Source organism: Rhinatrema bivittatum, chromosome 8, assembly GCF_901001135.1.
Source record: "Rhinatrema bivittatum chromosome 8, aRhiBiv1.1, whole genome shotgun sequence".
Taxonomy (NCBI): Eukaryota; Metazoa; Chordata; class Amphibia; order Gymnophiona; family Rhinatrematidae; genus Rhinatrema; species Rhinatrema bivittatum.
In genome coordinates this window covers 122,412,602-122,440,201 of record NC_042622.1, presented here as the reverse complement: position 1 = coordinate 122,440,201, position 27,600 = coordinate 122,412,602, and the positions used below count along the sequence as shown (strand labels likewise).

Here is a 27,600-nt window from a genome sequence, read left to right as displayed (position 1 = left end):
TTGCTCTCAACCGCGCCATCCGTCTGGCCGCTATAACCTAGCCGAGGACGTTGCAGTAGACTCAAAGGACTCATGGACAGACCGAAGTAGATGGTGAAGCCCTTCTTCCATGTCTGTAAAAGGTTATGGCAGAGTATTTTCAGAGGTTAAACATAAGGGACGTAATCTCTGAAGACATGTTGAATTTTTGTTGCCAACATGGAGGAATGGAATACCTTACGGCCAAAATCGACCATAGACTTATGGTCTTTTCCTGGTGGTGAATTGGAATGACGTTTTGACCGTTTTGCCTTTGAGAGTGCAGATTCCACTACTATTGAATTATGTGGCAGCTGTCTGGAATCGTAAATTGTGGAATTCCGCATGCGATACTTTAAGTCTGTTTTCCTTGATGAGGATGCAGTGGTAAATGGTTTGTCCCACATTTCACGAAGAACTGTATCCAGCACTGTATGTGGTAGGGATGTGAATCGTTTTTGAATGATTAAAATTATTGTCAGATAATTTTAAAATCGTCCAAAATCATTAGAGTGCACGATACAATACAAATGCCCACGATTTATCATCAGGGGCATTTGTATTGTATCGTTAAATAGGGCACACCAAAAAAGCCCCTAAACCCACCCTGACCATTTAAATCGACCCGACCCGACCCATCGCTATTTTTTTTTTACGGAGGCCCGCGCCGCAAAAAAAAAACAAAACCCATCTGACCCTTTAAATCGAGCCCCCCCCCTCCCGACCCGACCCATCACTAATTAATTTTTTACGGAGGCCCGCACCACAAAAAAACCCAAAAAAACCCATCCGACCCCTTAAATCGACCCCCCCCTCCCGACCCATTGCTATTTTTTTTTTTACGGAGGCCCGCGCCGCAAGAAAAAAAAAAACCCATCCGACCCTTTAAATCGACCCCCCCCCTCCCGACCCCTCCAAAACCTTTTAAAGTTACCTGGTGGTCCAGGGGGTCCTCGGGGGGCCTCGGGGAGAGATCCAGGGGGGCCTCGGGGAAAGATTTCCCAGGCATCAGCTGTTCTAAAAAAAAAAAAAAATGGCGCCGATGCCCCTTTGCCCTTACCATGTGACAGGGTATCCGTGCCATTGGCCGGCCCCTGTCACATGGTAGGAGCACTGGATATCCGGCGCCATCTTTACTCATCAGCCCATATTATACTAAGGGCTGATGGCCGGCGCCATGTTTAAAGATGGCGCCGGCCATCTTTACTCATCAGCCCATATTATACTATGGGCTGATGAGTAAAGATGGCCGGCGCCATCTTTAAAGATGGCGCCGGCCATCCAGTGCTCCTACCATGTGACAGGGGCCAGCCAATGGCACGGATACCCTGTCACATGGTAAGGGCAAAGGGGCATCGGCGCCATTTTTTTTTTTTTTTTAGAACAGGTGATGCCTGGGAAATCTTTCCCCGAGGCCCCCCTGGATCTCTCCTCTCCCCGAGGCCCCCCTGGATCTCTCCCCGAGGTCTCCCGAGGCCCCCCTGGACCACCAGGTAACTTTAAAAGGTTTTGGGGGGGTCGGGAGGGGGGGGTCGATTTAAAGGGTCGGATGGGTTTTGTTTTTTTTTTGCGGCGCGGGCCTCCATAAAAAAAAAATAGCGATGGGTCGGGTCGGGAGGGGGGGGGGTCAATTTAAGGGGTCGGATGGGTTTTTTTGTTTTTTTTGCGGCGCGGGCCTCCGTAAAAAAATAATTAGCGATGGGTCAGGTCGGGAGGTCGATTTAAAGGGTCGAATGTGTTTGTTTTTTGTTTTTTTTGCGGTGCGGGCCTCCTAAAAAAATGTGAATTGGAATCGGAAACGATTCCAATTCACATATCTTAACGATCAGATTTGAGCCCCCCCGCAGCCGAATCTGATCGTTAAGACGATCTGGCACACGATTCACATCTCTAGTATGTGGTGGTAAAGCTGTTGGTTCTGGAGGCATTTTGAATATTTTCAGTATCCCTAACACCTCTGACCTAGGATCAGGGATCTTTCCCGTTTCGATGTTTAAAATAGAGCCCACTTTCTCGATGAACTTTGCGTAGGACAAGTCTTCGGGAGGGGAATAAGGTTCCGGGAGTCCTTCTGGAGGGTCAGATGGGAACCCTGTAGATGAACCAGCGACGATGTCCATGGTGAGTCTGGAGTGTCTGGTCGGCCTGGAATTGGAGATGGTGCCAACGGCTGAGATGGAAGGAGTGGAGTTGGCGATGCAAGTGGCAAAGGCTGAGAAGGCGCAAGTGAAGGCTGAGGGTGTGCTGTGTTCAGTTCTTGGAAGAAAGTATTTAACGCCTGCGAAATCTGTAACATCGCTTTAGATGCTAGAGGTTGTGAAGGTCCCTGAAATGGCCGCATTCCTGAAGGCATTGCTGATATGAGCTCATCTTGAGGAGGCAGGCCTGAGTTATAGAGAAGCAGAGGGGGTTGTGGTCTACTAAGAGAAGATCCATCAGAATCTGAACCCTCGCTAGATGTGGCAGTGTCATGGACAGAGACCAGTTCCAACTGTGGGTGAGAATCTGTCACACCAGGTGTTGTAGATATTACATGCTTAGTTTTTTGTGACTTTTTAAGATGTTCCTGACTTAGTAGTGTAGCCTGCGTCAAGACTGGTGTCAAGGGTGTCGGAATTCGAGGTTGAATCGATAGTTTCGCATGTTTTGAGACATGCTGCTTCGATACGTCGTGTGGAATCGGTGCTGCGCGCTTAGATGCACCTTTGTGCGCCAATCCGTGTGCTGATGCATTGTGCGTATCGTTGCATGCACCGTCTTGCGCCCCTGTAATGTGCGCGCCACTATGCGCCGATGTGTCGTCAGAGCTGTGCGCCAATATTTTGTGCTCATAGCTGTGCGCCGATGTCTTGTGCGCGTAGTTGTGTGCCGAGGCCTCGGGCACCGACTTGTGCGCCGGTGAGTTGTGCGCCCAGCTATGCGCTGATGCGCCGTGCGCGTATCTCAGCTCCGACCCACCGTCCTGCTTCGGCCAATTTGATTTTCTATGAGCCATCTTTCTCGGCGTCGATGAGCGGGTTCGAGTGGGTTCAGTGAACTGAAACCCACGCGACTCATGAGGGGATTTCTGTGAAAGAGGAGTTGTGGCCTCAAGTTCCTTCACTGGCCCTGGTGGATTGACCGACCTGGCCAATGTACCCTCTAGCGAAGCAGACCTTTTAGATGGAGTCTTCTTTGGTCTCTTCGACGGTCCCGGCGAAGACTGTGTGGATGATATATTTAGCAGCGCAATTTTTTCCATGTGTTTTCTTTGTGCCCTGGGGGACATACAGCCACATACAGACATACAGTCCCGGCAGGAGACTTGGTCATGTTCCGGTCCCAGGATATATAGCAGTAATTATGTCCATCTGTAATGGACATAATCTTACCACATTGGCAGTATTTAAAACCGGATGGCTTAGGAGCCATCACAGCCCAGAAGAAATGAAGAAGATAAAAAAATTGAGAAAAAAATCTCTTCAGAGACGAGGAGGAGAAAAACCCCGCGTGCAGACTTGCTTGCGGAAAAAAAGAGACTGAGGTAACAAGGCAATCACACGGGAAGCTCACCGCGCAGCCATACAGAGTTCAAAACTCTGTACTGAGAAAACTCCGCCTACTGACCGGTCGCGAGGCGCTCCCAGACAGCATGGCTAATTCAGCCCTGCTATCGACAGGAAAAAGCCTCTCCCCACAAATGAAAAAAATAAATGGGGGGGTTGTGCAATCCTAAAAACGTTACAGTGCAGTGTATTGCTCTTGTTACTTTAACAGACAAGTAGTTCAGTGCTTTGAAAGAATATGGTGAATTTGTTATATCAAGATTTTGTTCTGTGTATGTATTACCATAACATTAATTTTAATGCAAAATATTTGAAAACATTTCTTAAAAAATAGTGATCTGTAACATAATGACATTTGTGTATCAAGTGATATCCATCTGTTTTTGACTTAGAGATTAAACCCTAATAAAAACAATTCCTTCTCATGAATATTAAATATAGGAACACACAGGATTAGAAATGTCTTCTTCAGACATTACTAGAAGCAAACTGAGTCCATGTACCTTTCAGAATATGAAGATAAAGGTGAATTTTAAAAGTCCGTCATGCGCATTAATTAGGGGAGGCACGAATAAGTCGGACTTGCATGTGCCGAGTGGATTTTAAAAGCCGCCAAGATACACGCATATATCCCAAAGCACTTACATCTTGGGAAGTTTTCAAAAGGGGGCAGGGCGTGAGCATAAATACATCCCCAGCTATATCTATATAAATGAAAATGGATAAAATAGTAACAAATTAAGAAAAAAGGTAGGTGAGATACTCAAAAACAATAGTTAAACTGGTATCTTAAAAACCTGTAATTTAAAACTCAACAAAGGTACATAGTCTAAAACGAGTGAAGAAACAGGTATGAGAAAATCATATACCAGCATGTGATTATTCTTATTTTTCAATTTTTTATACTTATATGCATTTAAAAAATGCCTTGCGCCTTTGTTGAGTGTTAAATTACAGGTTTTTATGAAGCCAGTTTAACTATTGTTTTTAAGTATCTCACCTACCTTTTTTTTACTACATATTCTGTAGGTTAGGTGTTTGGGGATTTATTTTTATATTGTTTAACAAATTAAAAAAAGCTGAATCCCTCAAGAAAAAAAAAATCCCTGTTTGAAGCTCAAGATGAAAATGCCTGTTCAAATAACCAGGATTTTACCTTCTCTCTAAAGCTTAAATAAGAAGTCTGAAAAGAACATTCATAAGGTAATGCTTTCCAAAAATAAGGTGCTATACAACTAAAACCTGAGGGGCGGATTTTAAAACCCCTGCGCGCCGGCGCGCCTATTTTGCATAGGCCGCCGGCGCACGTAAAGCCCCGGGACGCACGTAAGTCCCGGGGCTTTCGAAACGGGGAGGGAGGGGGCGTGTCCGGGGGCATTCCCAAAATGACGCGCCATTTCGGGGGCGTGCCACGGCATTATGGGGGCGGGCCTGGGGGCGTGGCGCCGGCCCGGGGGCGTGGTCAAGGCCTCCGGACCATGCCCCCAGGACCGGAGGACGGAGCGGGGCTGCCGGCAACACGCGCAAAGTTACGCCTGCTGAAAGCAGGCGTAACTTTGCCGACAAAGGTGGGGGGGGTTTAGATAGGGCCGGGGGGATGGGTTAGGTAGGGGAAGGGAGGGGAAGGTGGGGGGAGGGCGAAGAAAAGTTCCCTCCGAGGCCGCTCTGAAATCGGAGCGGCCTCGGAGGGAACAGGCAGGCCGCGCTGGGCTTGGCGCGTGCAGGTTGCACAAATGTGCACCCCCTTGTGCGCGCCGACCCCGGATTTTATAAGATACGCGCGGCTACGCGCGTATCTTATAAAATCTGGTGTACTTTTGTTCGCGCCGGTGGCGCGAACAAAAGTACCGGTGCGCGTATTGTTTTAAAATCCGCCCCTGATTTTTTGGCTAACTGAAGCATCAGTTGCGCAGGCGAAGGCACTTGCAGAACGTAGGGCCCTAGCATGAAAATATCAATATATGAAGGAGTAGCAGAATGAAAACATTTATAAACCAACTGGAGATTATTTTAAACTTTCTTCTCCAAATGAATAGTACCCAATCTAACTCCCTTAAAACAAGGGCTATATAACCTCTAGCATGAGATCCAGTTAAAATCCTCCTCACTGTGCTTTGTTCACCCTGCTGTATAACCCTGATGTTTTATGTTATATTCTTTTACCTGAATTTTCAAAGTCCTTATACGATTCAGTCCAGGACTTGGCCATGTTTGCTAGGGTATACTCCATGATCTGGATGTCAGTGATAGGACAGTTGCATTGTGGGTATTCCTCAGCACACTGGCACGCACACTGGTTGTTTCTACACACATACTCGCCTTCCCCATTGCACATGATGTAACTCAGTGCTGACTGGACAAACTTCTCCTGCAAATACTGTGGGAAGATTATCTGGAGACCTGGACATGTGAAGAAAAAGTAGAACATTTTAAAGGTTAAAACCTGTTTGACTCACAGCCATAGAGCTGACATAGTGAGAAAAGAGGATTTCTTTCTACTTGTCATGATCAGCAAATATGGGGCACAAGATTTATGCCTTCAACTCAGCACCGTTGCTGAGCTGAGATCTACCAACATCTGTGAACCGTTAAAAGGTCGTGACATCCACAACCCCAAGAAAGTGTGGCACAGTTTGCTGAGCACAAACCCAAATTGGAAGGTGCCCTGAATCAGACAACACAGATACCTTTAATCCACAGAGCTCCTGGGTAAACAGAGACCGAGTCTTCATGCCTTTAACTCCTTATGCTCTGTCTCTACACTGGAAATAGGTCTGTCTTCGAAATACCTCTAATTTACAAACTACCCTTAGTTTTAGAGGAGACTTTCGCCATAGCTATGGTTACCAGTGAGGCATACTGTATCCAAATAGAGCTTTGGGACTTTTTTCACATTGATCAGACCAGAAAAGCAATCCATTTGGAGGCTATAGGAACCTTTCAGCAGCTCATATTTTTTAATGGTCTACACCAAGGATTTTCAACTCTATTCTTGAGTACTTCCTAACCCCAGTTGAGTTTCTAGAATATTCACAATGAATATGCATAATATAGATTTGCAGCCATTGCCTCCACTATATGCAGATCTATCTCATGCACATTCATTGTGCCTATCCCGGTTAGAGGGAACACAGGACACAGTTGAAAACTAGGGGTGTGCACAGCAAAAAATTGTGTTTAGTTTATTATGTCAGTATGTGCTCTTTTTTGATTTTTTTTTTAAGGTTTTTTTGTTTTTGTTTTAGAAAATAGTACATGCTATTTGCAAATAGCATGCACTAATTTCCAAAACCAATAAAGAAAAGATTTGAGTCTCAGAACTCAGGGGTCTTCTGACCCCCTGTCCTCCCCCCTTCCCACCTCTGGGGACTCCTGGATTATGCTGTTTGTTATGGGTACCTGCGTGCACTATTTGCAAACAGTGTAAACTAAAAACAATAGAGAAAATACAACATTTTATATTTCTGTTTTGTTTCAGAAACAAAATAAAACAACATAGACAATGTCATTGAGTTGTTCATCTTGTTTCAAACAAATGGACATCCCTATTGAAAACCTCTACCAAAGACTCACTGTACCTCTACTTACTGTGCTATGCTTTGAGGAGGCTGCCTCTATACTTGTAGCTCCTTCACGGAAAAACTTCGCGGGAGAGTGGGCGAGCGCCCATTCTCCTGGGCGCCCGATCCAGTAAATAAATTTATGTAAATGAAGGCCCGCGGTAAAAGGAGGCACTAGGGACACTAGCGCGTCCCTAGCGCCTCCTTTTTGACAGAAGCAGCAGTTGTCAGCAGGTTTGACAGCCGACGCTTCATTTTACTGGCGTCGGTTGTCGAGCCCGCTGACAGCCACGGGTTCAGAAAACGGACGCCGGCAAATTGAATGTCTGTCTTCCAACCCGCGAGCCCTGGGCAGATTTTTATTTTTATTTTTTCAATTTTTAATTTTTTTTTACTTTTGGGGCCTCCAACTTAATATCACTATGATATTAAGTTGGAGGGTGTACAGAAAAGCAGTTTTTTCTGCTTTTCTGTACACTTTCCTGGTGCTGGCCGAAATGAATGCCTGCCTTTTGGCAGGCGTTAATTTCTGAAAGTAAAATCTTTTAAGTTTTTATCTCTAAATTATGTATGTTTTATTTTTGTTAACCGTTTTGATTAATCTCCTGATTGTAAAAGCGGTATACAAACATTTTAAAATAAATAAATATAGATAAAATGTGCGGCTTCGCTGCACATTTTGGGGCAGATTTTCAAAGGGGTACGCGCATAAGATACGCGCATACCCCCCGAAAACCTGCCCCAAGTTCCCCCTGCGTTCGTCAAGCCTATGTTGAATAGGCTCAGTGGTGCATGCAAGCGTGTAAGTCCCGGGGCTTTCCTGTGGGGGGCGTGTTGGGGGCATGTCGGGGGCGTGCCGTGGTGGTGCGTCATCCATGGGTGGGGCTGTGGGCGTGGCTCTGGCCTGGGGGCGTTTCGGGGGTTTGGTTGAAGCCTCCGAAACTGCTCCCGGGCCGGGGAATGCGCGCAAGTTATGCCTGCCTCAGGCAGGCGTAACTTTTTGAACAAAGGTAGGGGGGTGGATTAGGTAGGGGAAGGGAGGGGAAGGTGCGGGGGGGTGGAAGGAAAGTTCCCTCCGAGGCCGCTCCGATTTCGGAGCGCCCTCGGAGGGAACGGAGGCAGGCTGCGAGGCTTTGCGCGTGCAGGCTGCCAATTTTGCACAGCCTTGCGCGCGCCGACCCCAGATTTTAAAGGATACGCGTGGCTACGCGTGTATCTATTAAAATCCGGCATACTTTTGTTTGCGCCTGATGCACGAACAAAAGTACGCGAGGGCGTACTTTTTAAAAATCTACCCGTTTTCTTTCTGTATTGCGCGGAAATGACTAATAGGCCCATCAACATGCATTTGCATGTTGCAGGCGTTTTTAGTTTCGGGGGGGTTGGCCACGCGTTTTCGATGCGCTATTACCCCTTATTATATGAGGGGTAAAAATAGCATGTCGAAAACGCGTGGCTAAACACGGACTAACAGTGCACTCCGCCAAAGCGCACTTTACTGTATCGGCCTGACAGAATCCTCTTTGTCACCAACTGGGATGAGCCTTTCTTCATCTTTCTGACCCTAAGAGCTCCTCTTACAATAAGGAAAGTACACATAGTGGGGGGAGAGAACAAGGAAGTGTGGTCTGTAAACCACCAGCCTGCATTGTCTTCACTCTCTTCACATAAGAGTATCAGACACAAGGTGGTGCCTCACAACACATAGACTGTAACTTTTAAACTGGCACATGGGTGCACATGTGTATGTGTTCGTTGGGCTGCACCTAGGGACGTGGCCATTTTATAACATATACATGTATATGCGCACACATTATAAAGTAGCCTGAATGCGCATGCAATTTTAAGTAGATTTGCGTCTATGTGCGCAATTGCCGCATAAGTGGGAGGGATTTTAAAAGACATGAGCATCAACGCATTAGCAATATGATAGAGGTCTTTAAGATCATGAGAGGTCTTGAACAAGTAGATGTGAATTGGTTATTTACACTTTCGAATAATAGAAGGACTAGGGGGCATTCCATGAAGTTAGCAAGAGCACATTTAAGACTAATCGGAGAAAATTCTTTTTCACTCAACGCACAATAAAGCTCTGGAATTTGTTGCCAGAGGATGTGGTTAGTGTCGTTAGTGTAGCTGGGTTCAAAAAAGGTTTGGATAAGTTCTTGGAGGAGAAGTCCATTAACGGCTATTAATCAAGTTTACTTAGGGAATAGCCACTTTATTAATTGCATCAGTAGCATGGGATCTTCTTAGTGTTTGGGTAATTGCCAGGTTCTTGTGGCCTGGTTTGGCCTCTGTTGGAAACAGGATGCTGGGCTTGATGGACCCTTGGTCTTACCCAGCATGGCAATTTCTTATGTTCTTATGTTGTTACGATTCTTCCCATAGCTGGAGCTACGGGAGGCCTCTCACCTTCCTCTGGAGGCCGCTCCAAAGCCGGGGTCTCGCCTGATCTGGTTGCCCAGCTTTTGCTCCATGGCTGGGGAGGCCTTCGACGTCCTCGGTGCCTGCCTGAGGCTTGCTTCAGTCTTTGCCTGGACTTACTGGTTTGGGCCACCCCTTCTCCCTAGGGGTCGGCCCGCAGTTCTTCTCTCCAGTTATAGGGCCAGCCAGATGTGGCCCATCTGAACTCCTCCCAGGGAGTTGCTTGTTCCTGTCTTATAAAAGGACTTCCTCTTCACTCAGTCCTTGCTTCAGCAATGGCGCTAGTCTATCTAGGCTGTGTCTCCCTTGGACTTCCTGATGTTTCTGCTTGCTTCTGGTGTTCCAGTTCTGATGTTCTTGCTTGCTCCTGATGTTCCAGTCCTGATGCTCCAGGATGTGGAACCCATGCCTCCGAGAGATCCTGCTTCTGTTCCGAGTTCCTAGACTCTTGCTTCTGATTCTTAGTTCCATCTCTGGAGGACCCGAGGGGTTTCCACTACCCTGGGCTGAGTGACTTCCCGAGCTTCTCTCGCTCTTCTCGTGGTCCGCGACAAGCCTCTTGGCTGTGTAGGGCACGAAGGAGACAGTGTGGTCCGCGACCGTCCATTGGGGCCACCCGTTGGCAATGGATTGGTAGGGTGCCTCTTGTTTCTGTTTTCGTCCTGAACTCCTCTATGCTTTGCTCCAAGTTCCAAGGCCTTGCTTTCTCCGTTTCAGTCCTGTGCCAACCTGACCTCCGTCCGGCCTGCCATCATAATAGTGTGGTCTCCCGGGGCATGTAGGTCGGCGGAGTGGCCGGGACCTGAACCATCTTCACCACTGCAAGGGCACACCTCACTTCTCTTCCACCTAGAAAGCCTTGGTATGCCAAGCCTCGAGTGCTTGCTCGAGACTGACGCCAGCCATAACATATGTAATTCGCCCAGGTAAGGGATAGGACTTCCAAAGCCCCCTAGTTTAATAGCCTCCCCTGTTAGCCCTGACCTGTAAAACCCTGCTGATCTGCCTAGAAATTTTTGTTTTACATGTCATCCATAGCAGAAGTAAAGTTACACAGCGGGGACCCCAGAATGCACCAGTGCATGTAAGTATTTACACAAAAATTTCACATTTGAATGCAGGAACACCCATGACCCACCCAGACCAAGCCCATTTATATGCACAGCAGCAAGTGCACACCTATCTGAGTGACTTTTAAAATCCGCTTGGCATGCATGAGCCCAACTTGAGCACATATTTCCCAGTTTTAGTACACGCTGGGCTTTTAAAATTCACCTTTCAGCTATTACAGCCAAAAGAAGACCAAAACCAAAACCACTGAATTAATTCTTGTTTCATTCTGAGAGAGATGTTTCATGCCTCCTTTTCTAAATCAGTGTGAGCTATTGCTGTGTGTCAAATTCCCAGATACCTCTTTTTTTAATACTGGGAGAAAGTTGTCCCCATTCAGAAAGTTCCCCTCAACCGGAAGACTCTAGTCTTTTTGTAAAATGGAGAAACGTTACAATAATAAGTCATTCGGGTTTGGGCAGGCCTTTAATGAATCACTTTAAAATGTCATCTTGCATCTCATTAGAGACAGACAGATATTGTTTTGTATCAGTGTACATTGTGATGTCATCTGCACTATTAGCACAACACAGCAACTTCAACCTCATTTTTAGTATTGAAAATACTGAATGGTTAATACCTAAAGAGTAATTCTAGGGGTATTACATAATAGTTGGAGTTGCGGTCATGTAAATCTTCATCTAGCACCCAGACCTGAAGAATTTAATTCAGGCAATCTTATAAAACCAATATTAGAAACATAGAAACATGACCGCAGAAAAAGACCATACGGCCTATCTAGTCTGCCCATCCTTACCAACTATTCAGATTTCAAATCTCTACCCTCCCTCATAAATCCTCTGTGTTTATCCCATGCTTTCTTGGATTCAGATACTGTCCTTGCCTCTACCATCTCCATGGGGAGGCTATTCTATGCATCCACCACTCTCTCTGAAATGAAATATTTCCTCGGATTACTCCTGAGTCTAGCCTCTTTTGCCTTCATCCTATGACTATGTCATTCTAGAGCCTCCTTTCCTCTGCATGGAAACCTTGGCGGTATTTAAATGTCTCTATCATATTTTACATCCTGCTTTTCTTCAATGGTATACATGTTTGCATCTTTAAGTCTGTCCCCATATGCTTTAATCTTTGACCATTTTAGTGGCCATTTTCTGGACCGACACCATCCTGTTTATATCCTTTTGAAAGTGTGGTCTCCAGAACTGTTCAGAGCATTCCAATTGAGGTCTCACTGGGGACTTATACAGGGGCAATATCACCTCCTTTTTTCAACTGACCATTCCTCTCCCTATGCAGCCAAGCATTGTCACAGATTTGCCTGCTATGCATCCTCCCTGTGTCATAGTTCTGCCTGCTATGCAGCCTCCCCACCAGCAGAGGTCTTCAGCGAGCCCTGCTCCCATTAGCACAAGTTATCTCCTTGATGGTTCAGCTCGAAGCCTACTTAACCCAGCATGTCCAATCTCTCAGTGCCTCTTCATTGAGACACCTTGGCTCCTTGACCTGGCCACTTCCTTCTTGCTATTCTTTTTTGCCTTCTAGCCTACCCAGACCTCCTGCCTTGCCTTATGGTCTATCCAGGCCCTCTATCTTCTCTTGTGGCCTACCCAGGCCTCCTACCTTGCCATATGGCCTCTCTTGGCCTCTTACCTTGCTCTGTGGCCTCTCTTGACCTCTTGCCTTGCTCTGTGGCCTCTCTTAACCTCTTGCCTTGTTCTGTGGTCTATCTTGGCTCCCTGTCTTACTCTGTAGCCTTCCAGGCTTTCTTGCCTTGCGCTGTGGCCTCATGGGCTTCTCTGTCCTGCCTTGCAGCCTCTGGGCCTACTAGAGTTTCCTTGCCCAGCCTTTTGGGCTTTCTTGTTCCCTGTCGCCTGTCTAGTCCAGTCCTTGTCCACGCCTGTCTTGCTGGATCCAGTTCTCATCCAGTCTGTCCTTGTCTTGCCCTGTCCAGTGCAGTCCAGTCCCTTGTATATTTTCTCAGGCCTCGTCTTTGCCTCTGATCCTGGCCTTGCCCTCAATTCCAGCCTTGTCTCCAGCCCAGTCTGCATTTAGCCCCAGCTCGCAGTCTGTACCTTATCCCAGTTCCCAGTCTGAACCTAGTCTCAGCTCCTAGATCTAGCCCCAGTCAGTGCCTGCATCCCGCTCCCAGCCAGTACCCACATCCAACTCCCAGCCTGTGCCTGACCCCAGCATCCAGCCTGTACCTGTCTCCAGCTTCCAGTCAATGTCTACTCCAGCCATGATGTTCTGTACAGTAGTGGTTCTCAACCTTTTTCCCATCGTGACACACCTGACAGACCATGCTCACATGTGTGACACACTGCTCATTACAATTCAAGGCGGAAATAAAAAATAAAGGTCCAGTATTATTTTTATTCTTAAGAATAAAATATACGTTTTCTGTCTGAACAGAAATTGCATAAATAGTAAACAGCCCACATCAAAACAGTACCAATTTCCAGCACTTAAACAGTAACCACCTTACCTAAAAAATACAAGACTGAAAATAGTACACCAGGCCTTAAGACACCAATACATCTCCTATTAGGAAAACGGACCAAGTCAGACTGCTATAGAGCCCTACACAAACTACACGCCAGCAGAAAACCTCACCTGAATCACATGTGCTGACCCTCACCTAACAAAGAATAAAGAGACCAAAACGCATAACTAGAAACATGCAGGCAAAAACTGAATTGGAAACCGCAACACGCCAGAGTCTCTGTAAGCAGTGTAATAAAGGAAAAAAAAGAAACATCACCAGTCCTTATAAAACAAATAAAAAAATATATAATCAATAGCAGCAAAACCATACAAACAAAAAGAACAGATTATTTCAAAACAGCTGATGAATGGAATATCCAATAATTAAAAACTCATATAAAAAATTTCTAGATACCAATAAAATATTTCAAAATAGCAGACACAAAGGCCCAATAATGAAAAATAATAAGGATATAAAAAATGTTTTGCTCTGCATACCTGGGAACATTTGATATCCAGGTGCCCTGAGATTGTTTTGAATTAGCAGGAGGAGGGATGGTTTGCTTGCAACTTTCTCCTCTCTCTCTCACACTGGCTCTCAATCGCTCACATATACACTTGCTTTTTCTCTCTCACTTATATAGGCTCTTATTTACACATTTACAAACATGCTGACTATCTTTTCACAGGCTTTCAATCGCACACATACACGCTGTCTTTTTCTCTCACACACAGACTCTCATTCACATGCTTACAAACATGCTGTCTCTTTCTCTCACTTTCACACATGCTCTCAATCACATCCTCACCTAAACCAGCTCTCAATCACACACAGACACACATGCTCTCTCTCTTACTTATACACACAGGCTCTTAATCATACATACACATGATCTCTCTCACACACAAAGGATCTCAATCACACACATATACTTTTTCACACAAACAGGTTTTCAATCACAAACTTACACATACAGGTTCTCAATCACAAACTTACATCCATGCTATCTCTCACACACAGGCTGTCAATCGCACACATACTTTCTTTCACATATACAGGCTCTCAATCATTCACATACATGCTATCTCACACACACACACACACACACAGGATGTCAAACACACATGCTTGCTCATTCACTCACTCTCCCCCCCTCCCCCCCGAACTAGCGGCAGCAGCAGCAGCAACCTCCTTCATTTTCAGCCCTTACAGAGAAAGGAGTCCCATTGGCCGCGAGGGTTGACGTTGTTCCTCATCTTACTCCGACCTGCGCTGCTCATTTTTCAGGCCGTGCCTCTCCTTTTCTTCGGGCCGATGCTGCCTGCACTAGCATGGTCTCTAGTTCCCGCACATGCACCCGCTGCTCACCACTTCCTTTTCCGGGCCGGGGGGGGGGGGGGCGGGAAGAAGAGAGCACGCCGGTGCCGCTGACTCCAGCTGTTCTGCTGCGTTCCACCCGGGCTGCCAGCATTAAGCCTGGGCAGAGAACCTATTTCGAATCGGTAGGGGGAGCACCTGGGTCAGCAGGGGGACCTGCAAATTTGGCGACACACCTGTGTGTTCTTGGGGACATACTGGTATGCCGCGACACACTGGTTGAGAACCGCTGCTGTAGAGGACAAGCCCTACCGGCCCCCCCAGAACCCAAGGGCTTAACATGCGGGGAAGAGGGCTGGTTATGTAAAAGACCAGCTCCAGTCCTGCCCTGCTGTCCTGTACTGCTTCTGCGGGGGTGCTCCCTGATTCTAGCCTGCTGACCCGTGACAAGCATTTTTCTGGCTTTTGCTGTTGCCTTATGGCCACCTTAAGCTTATCTGCTATGATCACCCCCAGAGCCCTCTTTTCTATTGTGCTTAGAAGAACTTCACCCCATACTTTACCGCTCCCTTGGGCTTTGCAGTTTAAATGCATGACTCTACATTTTTTAGCATTAAATCCTAGCGATCAGATTCTCTGCCATTCTTCAAACTTTGCTAGATCCCCACCCCAACCTCCTCATACTTTCCACACCATCCTGGCTGATCCTGTTTCAGATTTTAGTATCATCCGCAAAAAGACAAATTTTTCCCCCAACAGTTCTTCCACAATGTCACTCACAAAAATGTTGAAAAGAACTGGCCCAAGGACCAATCCCTGCAGCACGCTGCTGGTAACGCTTCTCTCCTCGGAGTGAGCTACAGGAAAATGCTATTCGAAATACTATATTAATCCTTTCATTCCAAGAAATATTATCCCCTGGTGGGGCACTAAGATGTCCATATTCAAAAGCTTTGTCAAGCTAACTTTCGGAATTAACTGAATTTAATGTAAACAGTCTGTATTACTATTTCCTAAAAATGATGGTACAACAATTCATAAATAAAATAAAATAGGACACAGTACAAATATAAGACATTTGACAAAGCATTTACATTTCTGTATAGAGGGTGGCAATGCCAACTCTATCCAAAATTAGCTAGGAAAACCCTGACATCTTAAATTCCTTCCCCCTGTTCACCAGCTAGATTTTCTCTGGGTGGTGCAGGGGGTGCTTTTGGAATGCTGTTTTACACTGGGCAAAGCTAATGTTCAGTGTTGGCCGGATAAAGATACCTGGGTTACACTGTCCAGACAAATAGCTGTCTTAAAGTTACCCAGACAACTGTGTCTGGGAAACATTAGACCAGATATTCAGTGGGTACAGATTTGGTCTATATATCTGGATAAAGTTAACTAGACAAAGAAGTTTAGGTAACTTTTTCTGGACAGGGCCAACTGAATCTGAATTGCACAGGGCCTGATTAATCAAGATATTTTTCCAACACAAAAAGGGGAGAATGGCCTTAGTGAATCAGGTTATAAACAGCAATATTTAGGAACTAATTTACTTTTTTTTTTTTGCTAGTGAAATTAGCAAATATAAGGGTGAAGCCAAGATGGCGGGGACATAGCAGCATGGCTCAGGACACTGCCCGATTTTCATCTAATTTTCTTGTTTCTTTCGTTAAAGATGGCCCCGAAGTGAAAAGGGAGGATAAGGGTGTACCTCACAGCCCCTTCTCTCCCCTCAGGACAGCGGACCATTATCGAGCTCGCTGCAGGCTATTCAAAGCAGGGGGAGCAACGCTCCGCTGAGGTGACCGCGGGAGGAGCCGCAGTCGACCCTGGAGAGATCAGCTTGAGCTCCCCGGACGCCTCCAGTGCCGATTCTCCAGGACTTCTCAAGCCCGGTGAGTGCAGAAACGACCCCAACGGGACAAGTCTATGCAACTGTGGGAGTCACCGTGGGAAGTGGGAGAAGTGAACAAGGCCTGGAAGGGGAAACGCTGGCAGATTTGCAAGCAGCAAGCTTGATTCCTGAGACTGTGTTTTCTTTGAATGCCTTAACTGGTGAAGTTGTGGAGTCTGAAGCTGCAAATGCCATGTTTCCTAAACCTCCTGTAGTAACTATGGACTCCCTATGGGGGCTGATGGCGCAATTGGGGTTTGCACTACAAAAATTTTCCCAGCAGCAAAAAAGTGTTTCTTTACAATTGGAAACTGTTACCCAGGACTTTAACTCAAGATATGTGAATCAACAACAGAGGATCCAGCAGTTAGAGGATCAAACTAAGAAGTTTCAAGATACTCAGGTGGCACTGGTGCAAGATCATGTTATCCTGAATAGGAAAATGGAACAAATGGAAAATAAGATCAACACCTGAACCTTAGGTTTATTAATTTCCCTAAGGTTCTGGGAGAACAACCAAGGATAATATTAAAGAAATACATGACTGAGGTATTAAAAATTGCACCAGAAAATATACCAGTTTTAAACAAGGTATATTTTCTACCACATGTAACATCAAGAGAAGAAGATGTGGCACCTATGATTGATATGGCAAATTTGACTGAGTTCTTAGAGACTTTTACTTCTGAGATAATAGAGAGGGCAACCCTCTTAGGGCCTCATTTTCCAAGGAGTTACCGCGTGTGATAATTCCGCAAATCGCGCTAACAGCAGTTAACGCGATTTGCAAATGCAAATTTTTAATTTCGTATTCAGGGGGCAGAGTTGGGGCGGAGGAAATGTAAAGTAGGGAGGATTTATCGTGTGCCGCGAAACAGCCGCACTGTTAGCGCGGCTCCTAACGCGGCCAATAACTACACCTCTTTCATTTGCGTTACGTTGTGCGCTACAGGTTTGTCGCGGTTCACGATGTTACCCAGGTAGAGAGTCCATCAAGCTAGGTTGAGAGAACATTGCACAAATCTCATCTTTTTCCTCACTCTGTAGGTCATCAAATCTTCACAAGAGACCACTGTTCTGTTCGTACGTCTCACTTTGAATGTGAAAGTGGCCCCTAACCCCTACACTAATACTTAAACCTCACCTCGAGTTACTAGGTGGGCCTCCCATATGGAGGAGGCACTATGGCAAGGCTCTCTCTCTCTCTCTCATACTGAAACAGGCCTGTCAGGAGACATCGTGAACTACGATATACTGGCAATGTAGCCCAAATTGGGCTAATAGCGCAACTTGCGATAACAGCCTTTCGCATAGCTGATAGTGCAATTTGCGATACACATGCTTATTAGCATAAGGTACACTCCTTTTTTGGTATCGCATGTGATACCAATGCGATATTGGAAAATGAGGCCCTTAGTGTCCTTTATATATTCACAGGATCTCAGTTTAGTCATGAGAAATTATTTTCTAAATATGAGAGTAGAGTTCATGGGTAAAGTTGTACAAGTGTTCCCCGACCTAGCCAAAGCTACCCAAGATAGGAAGAGAGGGTTTCTTGCTATGAGGCAAGAAGTCCACTCCATGGGAGCTGTATTCATGCTTAGATATCTGTGTCATTGCATACTGAACATGGATAATGTTACCTATGTTTTTTTTAGTTCCTGAGCAATTGAAGGCACTTTTGGATAACAAGAAAAAAGTTTTGCCTAATCCCATAGTTCAGGTTAATACTACAAGTGAGTCATAAGGAAAGGAATAGCCATAAATATTAAGCTTATTCTTTAAAGAAATTGTTTCTTTGTGTTCAATTTCCTCATATTTCTGGCATAAGCCCCCGCATACTATATTAGGGGTCATGTTTAGAAAAATTGTTTTTCTTTATATTTTAAACAATTGAACTGTGAAAATATTGAAAAAGTTATTGTTTCTTTGTTTCTGTGCAAAGAGTACATTCTTTGTAAAATTTGAATAAATTAATAAACAGAAAATTAAAAAAAAAGAAATTAGCAAATATGTTGGATTAACAACCCTGAAAACTGTGCTAAGGCAAACTGTGCTAAGGCAAACATCTTCACACTGCTCTGCCTTAATGTTTCCACCCTACTCTGGGGGAAATCATCCATAAGAATCTCCATCCCTGTTCAATTTTCGACTTCTCTTCTGAGACTGCCTGCAAACTGTACTGGGATAGTTTCTGTGATGTAGTAGGCACCTGAGGCCGCAACTCATTTCAGGTAGGTTACCAAGAAGTTTTCAGCTGATCGCTGCCATTTTGATCTGGATTTGTGTAGCCTTGTGCTAAATGGCTGAGCCACGCAGTCCACTTTTCTAAACAAAAGGCCACTCTACTGGTGGTCCGTTAGATAAGGGTTTGCCTTGCTTCACATTCAAAAGCATAAAGAACCTAATCAGTGGTCACTGTGCATGTCCTTTCGGTTTTCATTAGGGGGGGGTCAGCATTCGTTTGAAGCAATATAAGAAATATTGACATTAATTCTTATTTCATTTTGGTTCTGAAATAAAACAAAATCCCCAAAATTTCAGATTTTTTATTTTCATTTTTTGTTTTGAGAAAAAGCACATACTGTTAGTAAACAGCGCACACTAAAATCGTTTTGCCCTGTGCTATTTCCACATAGTGCGTTCTACCTGTAAAAAAAATGAATCAAAAGGGGAACTCCCCCCCCCAATAAAATGGAACAAAAATATTGCCAAAAAAAATCCAAAACCAGAACAAAATGAAAATAAGGAATATAAATAGGAGGATGAAACCCTGACAGAGTCAACCCTTTTAAAATGAACCCCCTGATATTGTACAGTGACATTCCCGGCACATCCGATAACTTGCTGTGTGCCTCAGTGGAGGAAAAAACCCTACTGCAGAGATGAACCTTTTCTGCACGATGAACATTCACTGGACAAGACAAGCTATTTTAAATTGAATCATTACTTTAAACATTCACCACCTGCTCTTCCCTTATTTGCAAATATATGAAGAAATTAAGTTGTAATTGCATCTTAAAAAGGCAGAAGTGAGAAAAATGCATGTTTATGTCCTTTTTACTGCAGAATATAGCTGATATGTTTTTATAAGATGCTTTTAGACACAAATTAAATGGAAAACCTTACTTTCTCTAACAATGAATTTTGTGTGGCAAAGACATTTGCTTTTAAGAAGAATTCACTCTATAAAATTATAGTCCAGTCTGTAAAACAACAAAATTGTTGCCATTCAGTCTGCCCAGCTGAGAATTTTCCACTTTGGTTAGATGTGCATATTAATTCCCAAATGCAATCCAACACCACTTACCCCATCCCCTTAATCTTGTCTTTTACCTGATCTCTCAACCCTTTACCCATCTCTAACCTGCAAACATGCCGAAAATCTATTAAAACCACTGGCCTTCACCAGTTCTTCTGGTAGGCCATTTCTGACTTTGAAACATAGAAACATGATGGCAGAAAAAGATGGAATGGCCCATCCAGACTGCCCACCTGCCCAATTAATTTAGCTTTATATTTCCTATCAGGTCCTGAGAGATCCCTTGTATTTATCCCATTCTTTCTTGAATTCAAATACTGTTTTTGTCTCTACCACTTCCACTAGGAGACAGTCCCATGCATTCACCACCCTCTCTGTAAAGAAATATGGCTTAAGATTACTCCTGAGTCTACCACCATTCATCCTCATCCCATGACCCCTTGTTTTAGAGCCTCCTCTGAAAACCTTTGAGATATTTAAATGTCTCTGTCATATTTCCCTTATCTAGCCTTGCCTCTAAGTTGTAGATATTTAGATTGTTAAGTCTATTCCCACATGCTTTAGAACAAAGACCACTGACCATTTCAATCGTCACCCTCTGGACTGGCTCCATCTTTTTTATATCCTTTTGAAGGTGCGGTCTTCAGAATCGTACACAGTATTCCAAATGAGGAATCACCTGGGACCTATACAGGGGCAATATCACCTTTTTTTCTGCTGACTATTCCTCTCCCTGTGGAGTCAAGCAACTTTCTGGCTTTTGCTGTCACTTTATCCACTTCTTTGGCCATCTTAACATTATCAGTTACATTATCAGATTTATCTTGGCTTGCCCACACCACTTACAAGCTCATAACTGCTCTGTTGAAACCCCTGGGCTGATTTCCCTTCACAAGACCCCAAAGACTACACCTGCTATTATGAGCTTAAGTGTAACTTTCCTCTCCTGATGTTGACCCTTTCTAAAAGTCTAAGATTCCCTTTTTGGATGGAAGGGATTAGTTCCTAAGCCTTGAGCATTGTTCATTAGATAATTCAACCTTTCAGTCTCAGTACAGCAGTAATAATCACACTGGAACAACTGATGCTTTCCAACTCAACTTTTACTGACTAAAGATGGAAAATTGATGAAAATGTTCAGTTTCATTTCATTTTTCATTTCAATAAGACTTAATATCCCACTTGATCAAACATGTTATCCAAATGGCAGTACAATAAAAACAATCATAATTATCAATAAAAGTAAATACAAGCAAAACAACATTACAAACAATGCAAAGACTACATAAAACTTAAAATAAAATAAAAAAGTCACATGAATAAAACATCAATCATAATACAATCATCATTCAAGAGCCTTATCTACATGGCATAATGGGACTATCATAATGGACTTTCAACAGGCATCAAATTAGATATTATCAAATGCCTTAATAAAGAGCCAGGACTTAACAGCTTTTCTAAACTTCAAGTAATCCAATATAGAGCGAATATAAAATAGTAAAGTGTTCCATAATGAAGAAGCCTGAACACTAAATGATGATTCCCTGGTGGATTCCAACCGCATAACTGATAGAGGAGGAATATAAAGCAAACCAGCTTGAGATGACCGTAATGCGCGTAATGGAGTATAGGGAGTTCAGAATTTAGAGAAATAAGATGGAAAACCAGATGAAAGAGTATGAGAGACAATACAAAGCATTTTAAATCAAATTCTATAAATAACTGGCAACCAGTGTAACTGTTTTAAAGCTGGAGAGATATGATCATATTTACAGAGAGCTAAGATCAACCTAGCAGCTGTACTCTGCAGCAACTGAAGGTGCTTCAACTGAATATTAGGACACCCTATAACAGATAATTGCAATAGTCAATTTTTGAAATCACAAAAGCATGAATTACAGATTTTAAATCCTTTGCATCCAGCAAAGGACAAAGTTTCCTAATACATCTCAGTGAGAATAAAGATTTCTGAACAGTGGCTGAGATGAAACTAGTCATCATGAGAGCAGATTCCAACTGTATCCCTAAAGAGGTTACTCTTGTTACTTTATGGGAATAGGTGTTCCTCACATCATAGGTACTGCGACTCAGGAAACAGACTTAAAACTGAATCCCACCGCCTCATATTTTGAGGGATTTACTTGTAATCTATGATCAGTGAGCCAATTTGCTACCTTGTTTAGACAAGTATTGAAAATAGATAAATCAATAGGATTCTTCCGATTGAAACAAGTTATCTGTAAATCATCTGCATAGCGCGAAGGATGAAAACACATATCCTGAATCAGAGTGGCCAAAGGAGAGACAAAAATATTAAACAGTAATGGGGACAAAATATAGCCCTGTGGGACTCCAAACTGAAGTTTAATCACTTTATAAATTTTATAATCTCACTCCACCTGAAAAGAATGCTCTGAGAGAAAAGAAGAAAACCAAGTTAAACCTTTGTCTGCAACAGGCCTGGATTGGCCTGTGCCTAGGGCAGCAAAAATCTGGGGGACAGCAGACTGGTTTAAGATTTACCGCCTTCCAGCTGTGCTGAATTTCACTGGGACAGAGCACAGAGCACAGAGAGCAAAGGGGGGTCATTTTGATAAGATTAGGAGGGGCTGAATGGGGATCACTGGGGGTGAGAAGAGAGGCTGAGGAATGAGAATGGATCAGATGGGGGGAAGAGGGCAGTGTTTGTGTGTGTGAGAGAGAAGGGATTGGTGCTGTTGTGTGTGTGTGTGTGTGTGTGTGCCAGACTGAGAGGTTAGAAATGAGTTGTAAGCAAGAGCAGGACCAAAGTATTGAAACCTACTCATACTTGGGAACTTTTGAGTTAGGCTCACCCTGAGATTAGCGTGGGGGGTGGGGTAAGAAATGGTCTTTGCACTAAAGACTTTTTGGCTGCTTCCCCCACACCCTAGGAACTCCTTTCTTGATTATATTCTGCTCTGAAGTGTTGAAAAGCAGAAAACAAATACATAAATAAAATGAAATAATATTCTCTAGCAGATAAAAAAATTAGTTTCTAACCTTCGGTGTTTCTGGCTCAGCCTCCCTCTTCTCATTCTCTGCCGTTGTCTCTCTTTTTTGTTTTCTTTTTCTCTCTAGCGTCCTCTCTCTCCTTTTCTATTCTATTTCATTTCTTTCTCTTTCTTCTTTGTCTCTTTCCTTACCTTCACTCCTTTCACCATTATGCCTCCTCTTTCTCCCATGCTCGCTCTTCCATTCCTCTTACCTTTCCAACTACATTATCTTCTTCCCCCCCCCACCCCCCACCCCAACCAATCCAGAGTCCTCTCTTTCTCCTGTCACCCTTGTTTCTGTTTTTCCTCTTTATTTTCCCTCTTCCCTCTTGCTCTCATCTCTTTCTCTTTCTGCTCTCTTTGATCACTCCTCCATTCTCATCCTTACTCTTTGCTCTCCCACCAACTCGTGATTACCTCTCTCTACCACACACAAACACTTGCCCCCTTCTTCTCTTCCTCTTTCCTCATACTGCCCTCACACAGTCAGCCTCTCTCTCTTCTTTCTTTATCCACTTGTCCAGCATAGTTACTGTGAGGACTGAAGCAGCACTGAAGGAAGGACACCAAAGCCCTTCCTGTGTGCAGCCCTTCTTTCCCCTCCTTTCACTGCTGATTGGCTCCTTAAGCTACTCAGAGCCAATCAGAAGGGAAAGGCGGAGAAGTAGCTGCAGGCTGAGAAGCTTCTCCCTGCTGGCTTCCTGCCTGCCTCCCCTGTGTCCTAGTGCTTGCTATTTCTTTACCCTGTGCTACATAAAAAGCTACATGGAACAAGGAGGATTTTAAGATCTGGAGATCCTGGCTGCTTTCTCGGAGATCTGGAGTTTGGTCTCTAAACGCTGAGTCTCTGGGTCAAATCCGAACAGCTCCCAAGTATGCACCTACTTCTTCTCCTTCTCACTCCCACCCATTGCAATTCATGTTCTCTCTCCCTTGATCTCAGATTCTGTCCCTCAGATCCTGGAACCTCCCTTTTTCCTCTCCCTTCTCTCCAGATCCTGAAACCCACCCCTCAACATGTCCTACCCCCTTTCCCCCTTTCTCAATCCCAGAATCTCCATCCCTCTACCTCTTTTCCTCCCATCCCAGATTTCTGATTTTCCCCTTTCTTCTACCTTTCACATCTCCCATACTCTCCATCCCATTTACCTTCTACCTTTCCTCCCCCATCCTCAGTCCTCTTTCCTTCTTTTACTCCTCCCTCATCCCAGGTCCTTTTTCCTTCTCATACTCCTTCCTCCTATCCCTAGTCCTTTCACCTTCTCCTCACCCCATTCCTAGTCTTCCTCCTTTCTTCTCTCCATCCGTGGTTCTCTCACCCTCTCCTTCTCTTTTGCCATCCTTGAGAGCTCATCCCTGTACTAATTCTTAAGATCCCTTTTCCTTACCCAATAAAGAAATATATTATACAGACACAAGCAAGGTTGGAAAATGACTTATTTTTTATAATATGAAAGATGGAAATGTTTTCCAATGTGCTTCAGATTTTTCCAATTTTTGCCACAGAATCTGGGCCTGAGCTGCCACAGCAAACTGTGGGATTGTGCCTTACACCTCCTGCTCCCTTTGTCTCACCTTATCCGGGAGTTGGGGAGGGGTGGAAGAGGAGGCGCAACAGAAGCAACGGTGCCTAGGGGTGGCAAACTCCTAAATTCATCTCTGATCTTCAATGCCAATCTCAAATAATCTAGAAACAAGTAACGGAAGATTAACAGTTACAAGTTCTTATTCTCTGCCATCCATTTACAGCTTTAGTTCTTCTATTAAATCTGTGAGTTTATACTTCCAATTAATTTATGATAGTACCGATATCCATTAATTCTCTTATTCCTGATCCTATCCAATTAATGGGGTAGTTTTAAAGCTTTCTTTCAGAAATTGGTGGATAGGATGATTATTCTCAATGTATATGCATTACAGTAAAGTCCCATATCTCATACTTTTATTCCAGTTGCTCAGTACAAAGTTCTTACCTCTTCTTCTTTCTCCTTACTTACCTGTTAGTACCTGGACATTAGTTCCACATTCTTTTGTCAATATCCTGATGATATGGTTGTGGTTAACACTGCATGGTTGTCACAAGTCTGCTTTGAACTCCTCATTTCTCCTTCGCCCCAGGAATGAATGGAAATTCATTTCCCTGCAAGACTTCCAATAGTCCACTGGATCTCTCTCTGTGAGAGACTCCCATTTCCTTACAGATGTTACTGCTCTGAATTCCTGGATCCAAGGGAACTCAGGAAATTTGCAAAAATAAAAGTCTTAAAAAGAAAGTAGAAATCCCAAAAGGAAGGAAGGATGGCAAAACTTCCTTTAACCTAACTCAAAAGGGCAAAATTGACCCTCTTCAAAAAGAGAAAAAGGTCCCCTTTTCTCTTGTCCATACCCAGGCTTCAACCCTAGAAACCCAAGGGTCCTTTCCCCCCAAAAAATTAACAAAAACAGGAGCAAGCATACAGGCACCCTGTATCTTGCAAGGGATAACTCAAAATCCACACCATAAAATGGTGGCATTGGGTTTTATAGTCCACCATTTCAATCTCCCACACGGGGGAGCTAAAACTCAACACTTTACTACTTCTTTCCCTCCTACTATAATGGGACTAACCTCTTAATAGGACCCATAGGATTCTCTACACAATTAATGTGATAACATCATTATTCTGTTCTTTCCTGTCTCTATTTCAGGATGATTTCATAAACTAAATATGTTGCAGGCTGACATTTTTATTTCATAGCCTTAAGATAACCTAATAGTGACTTCCAGAAGTGATGCTATTTTAAATCTTTGGTTTGTTATTAGTCACCATGCTCTGCTTTGTGGTCACGTGTTCTTTTTATGTGTAATATTCATTTTATTAAGTTTCATTCAAACATCAGAACAGAATTATCAAGAGACAGCAAAGGCCCAGCGCAAAATCCTCTAGGGTTTAAAAGAACCAAATTTAACCTGGATCAGCCCTGCAACCTCAAACTATATTATTTCCAATAAGAAGAATAGAGACAGAAACTGTGAAAAGACAGAAAGAAGAATAAAGGATAAGAAGAGGAGGAGGTGTTGATTATTAAAGGACATTATTTACAGTCTAACCATTCATTAGAGGGAGCCTAGATCACATTGTAAATGTGTATGCCATCATTCATCTTATAAATGACTCTTTCATGCAATGTTGAAATTGCCATTTCCTTAAACCATTATCTCGTACAACGCCTGCTGCACAGACTATGCCATTTTCAGTCACTTCTTCTGGCATTTATTGAGGAAAGTAATCCTGAACAGTGCAGAATACATATTTTTTGCATGATTTTGTTAATCAAGCTATTAATTCTATTCCAATATAGTTGCACTTTTGTACATTCTTTCATATACGTAGAAGAGATCTGGATTCCACTTGGCAACCTCAACGTGCATTTGCTCCACTTAGCCCCACTTTGTGACGTTTCTCCAGAGTCCAATACAATCTATTAGACATTTTAAATAGGGTTTGTTTAGCTCTTGCTTCTCTGATTCCTAAACAAAACTGGTCTCCATTTCTGCTCTCACCTATCTCAACATCCCATTGTACTTTCACTTTCTTCTGCGTGGCATTAGTGCTCAGGTGTTTTAAGGAAAAAATCTTCACTGTTAGTTCATGTTGACTATACTGTATGTACAGTAGAAGGAGTCACAGTTCCAAAGGATGATGGCTTTGGTAAATAATTGTTTCACAAGGTCACACCCAAGAAGGATAATACTTTTGTACTGCAAAACCACAGTGTCAGTTTATATCTGCTTTATGAAATCAACCCGAAAACATGAGAAAAAGAAGTTTAATGATGTCTTTACAACGGCTATTGCCAGCTCCATGACCTCTTTCCATCCTTAGGACTAAGTTGTAACCAGACATTTTAGTGCCTGAGGCAGGCAAGCATATTTGTGCCATCCCACTGCCTACCTGATCCCTCTTCATCTCGCCCGCTCCCTCCTCCACTTTGATCTTTCTATTTCTTCCCTCTCCCTCTTTCCCCTTCCTTCCCTTTGTTCCTCCTCTCTCTCTCTTCCCTCTCTGGGCCCCTCCTACCCCCACCCCCCCAATAAGAAAAGGAGAGTGACACGCTTCTCTTCCTGCTTGTTAATCCATTACTAGTCCACACTTGCATTTCAGTCCTTCTCCATCCCCAAGGGGCTTTGAGCCCTGGGCAAGTTCCTTTCTTGCCCACCCCAGCTCTAGAGTAAATAATATATTCTGCTTCCAGTCATATAATCTTCACTGTATCAGAAGACCTGTTATAAATGTAATTATAATGCTATATTTATAGCAGAATGATGAGTCGCGAAAAAAAAGGGGGCAGGGGGGCAATAAGAACATAAGAAATTGCCATTCTGGGTCAGACCAAGGATCCATCAAGCCCAGCATCCTGTTTCCAACAGAGGCCAAACCAGACCACAAGAACCTGGCAATTATCCAAAAACTAAGAAGATCCCATGCTACTGATGCAATTAATAGCAGTGGCTATTCCCTAAGGGGCGGATTTTAAGAGCCCTGCTCGCGTAAATCCGCCCGGATTTACGCGAGCAGGGCCTTGCGCGCCGGTGCGCCTATTTTCATAGGCCTGCCGGCGCGCGCAGAGCCCCGAGACTCGCGTAAGTCCCGGGGTTTTTCGAGGGGGGCGTGTCGGGGGCGGGGCCGATCGGCGCGGCGTTTTTGGAGCGGGACGCAGCGTTTCGGGGGCGGGCCCGGGGGCGTGGTTTCGGCCCAGGGCGGTCCGGGGGTGTGGCCGCGCCCTCCAGAACAGCTCCCGGGTCGCGTCTAGGCGCGCCTGCGGCCCGCTGGCGAGCAGGGATTTACTTCTCCCTCTGGGAGGCGTAAATCCCCCGACAAAGGTAGGGGGGGTTTAGACAGGGCCGGGGGGTGGGTTAGGTAGAGGAAGGGAGGGGAAGGTGAGGGGAGGGCAAAAGTGAATTCCCTCCGAGGCCGCTCCAATTTCAGAGCGGCCTTGGAGGGAACGGAGGTAGGCTGCGCG

The 27,600-nt window shown here is 44.3% G+C and overlaps 1 protein-coding gene across 1 annotated transcript in view; it reads right to left on the bottom strand.

Annotated features, from left to right (window-relative positions):
* BRINP1 (BMP/retinoic acid inducible neural specific 1) overlaps window positions 1–27,600 on the bottom strand; it is a 251,185-nt gene that overhangs the window by 36,009 nt on the left and 187,576 nt on the right. The window contains exon 6 of the mRNA XM_029613795.1: window positions 5,727–5,963. Coding sequence (XP_029469655.1) covers window positions 5,727–5,963 — 237 coding nt within the window. The remainder of the gene's footprint in view (window positions 1–5,726; window positions 5,964–27,600) is intronic.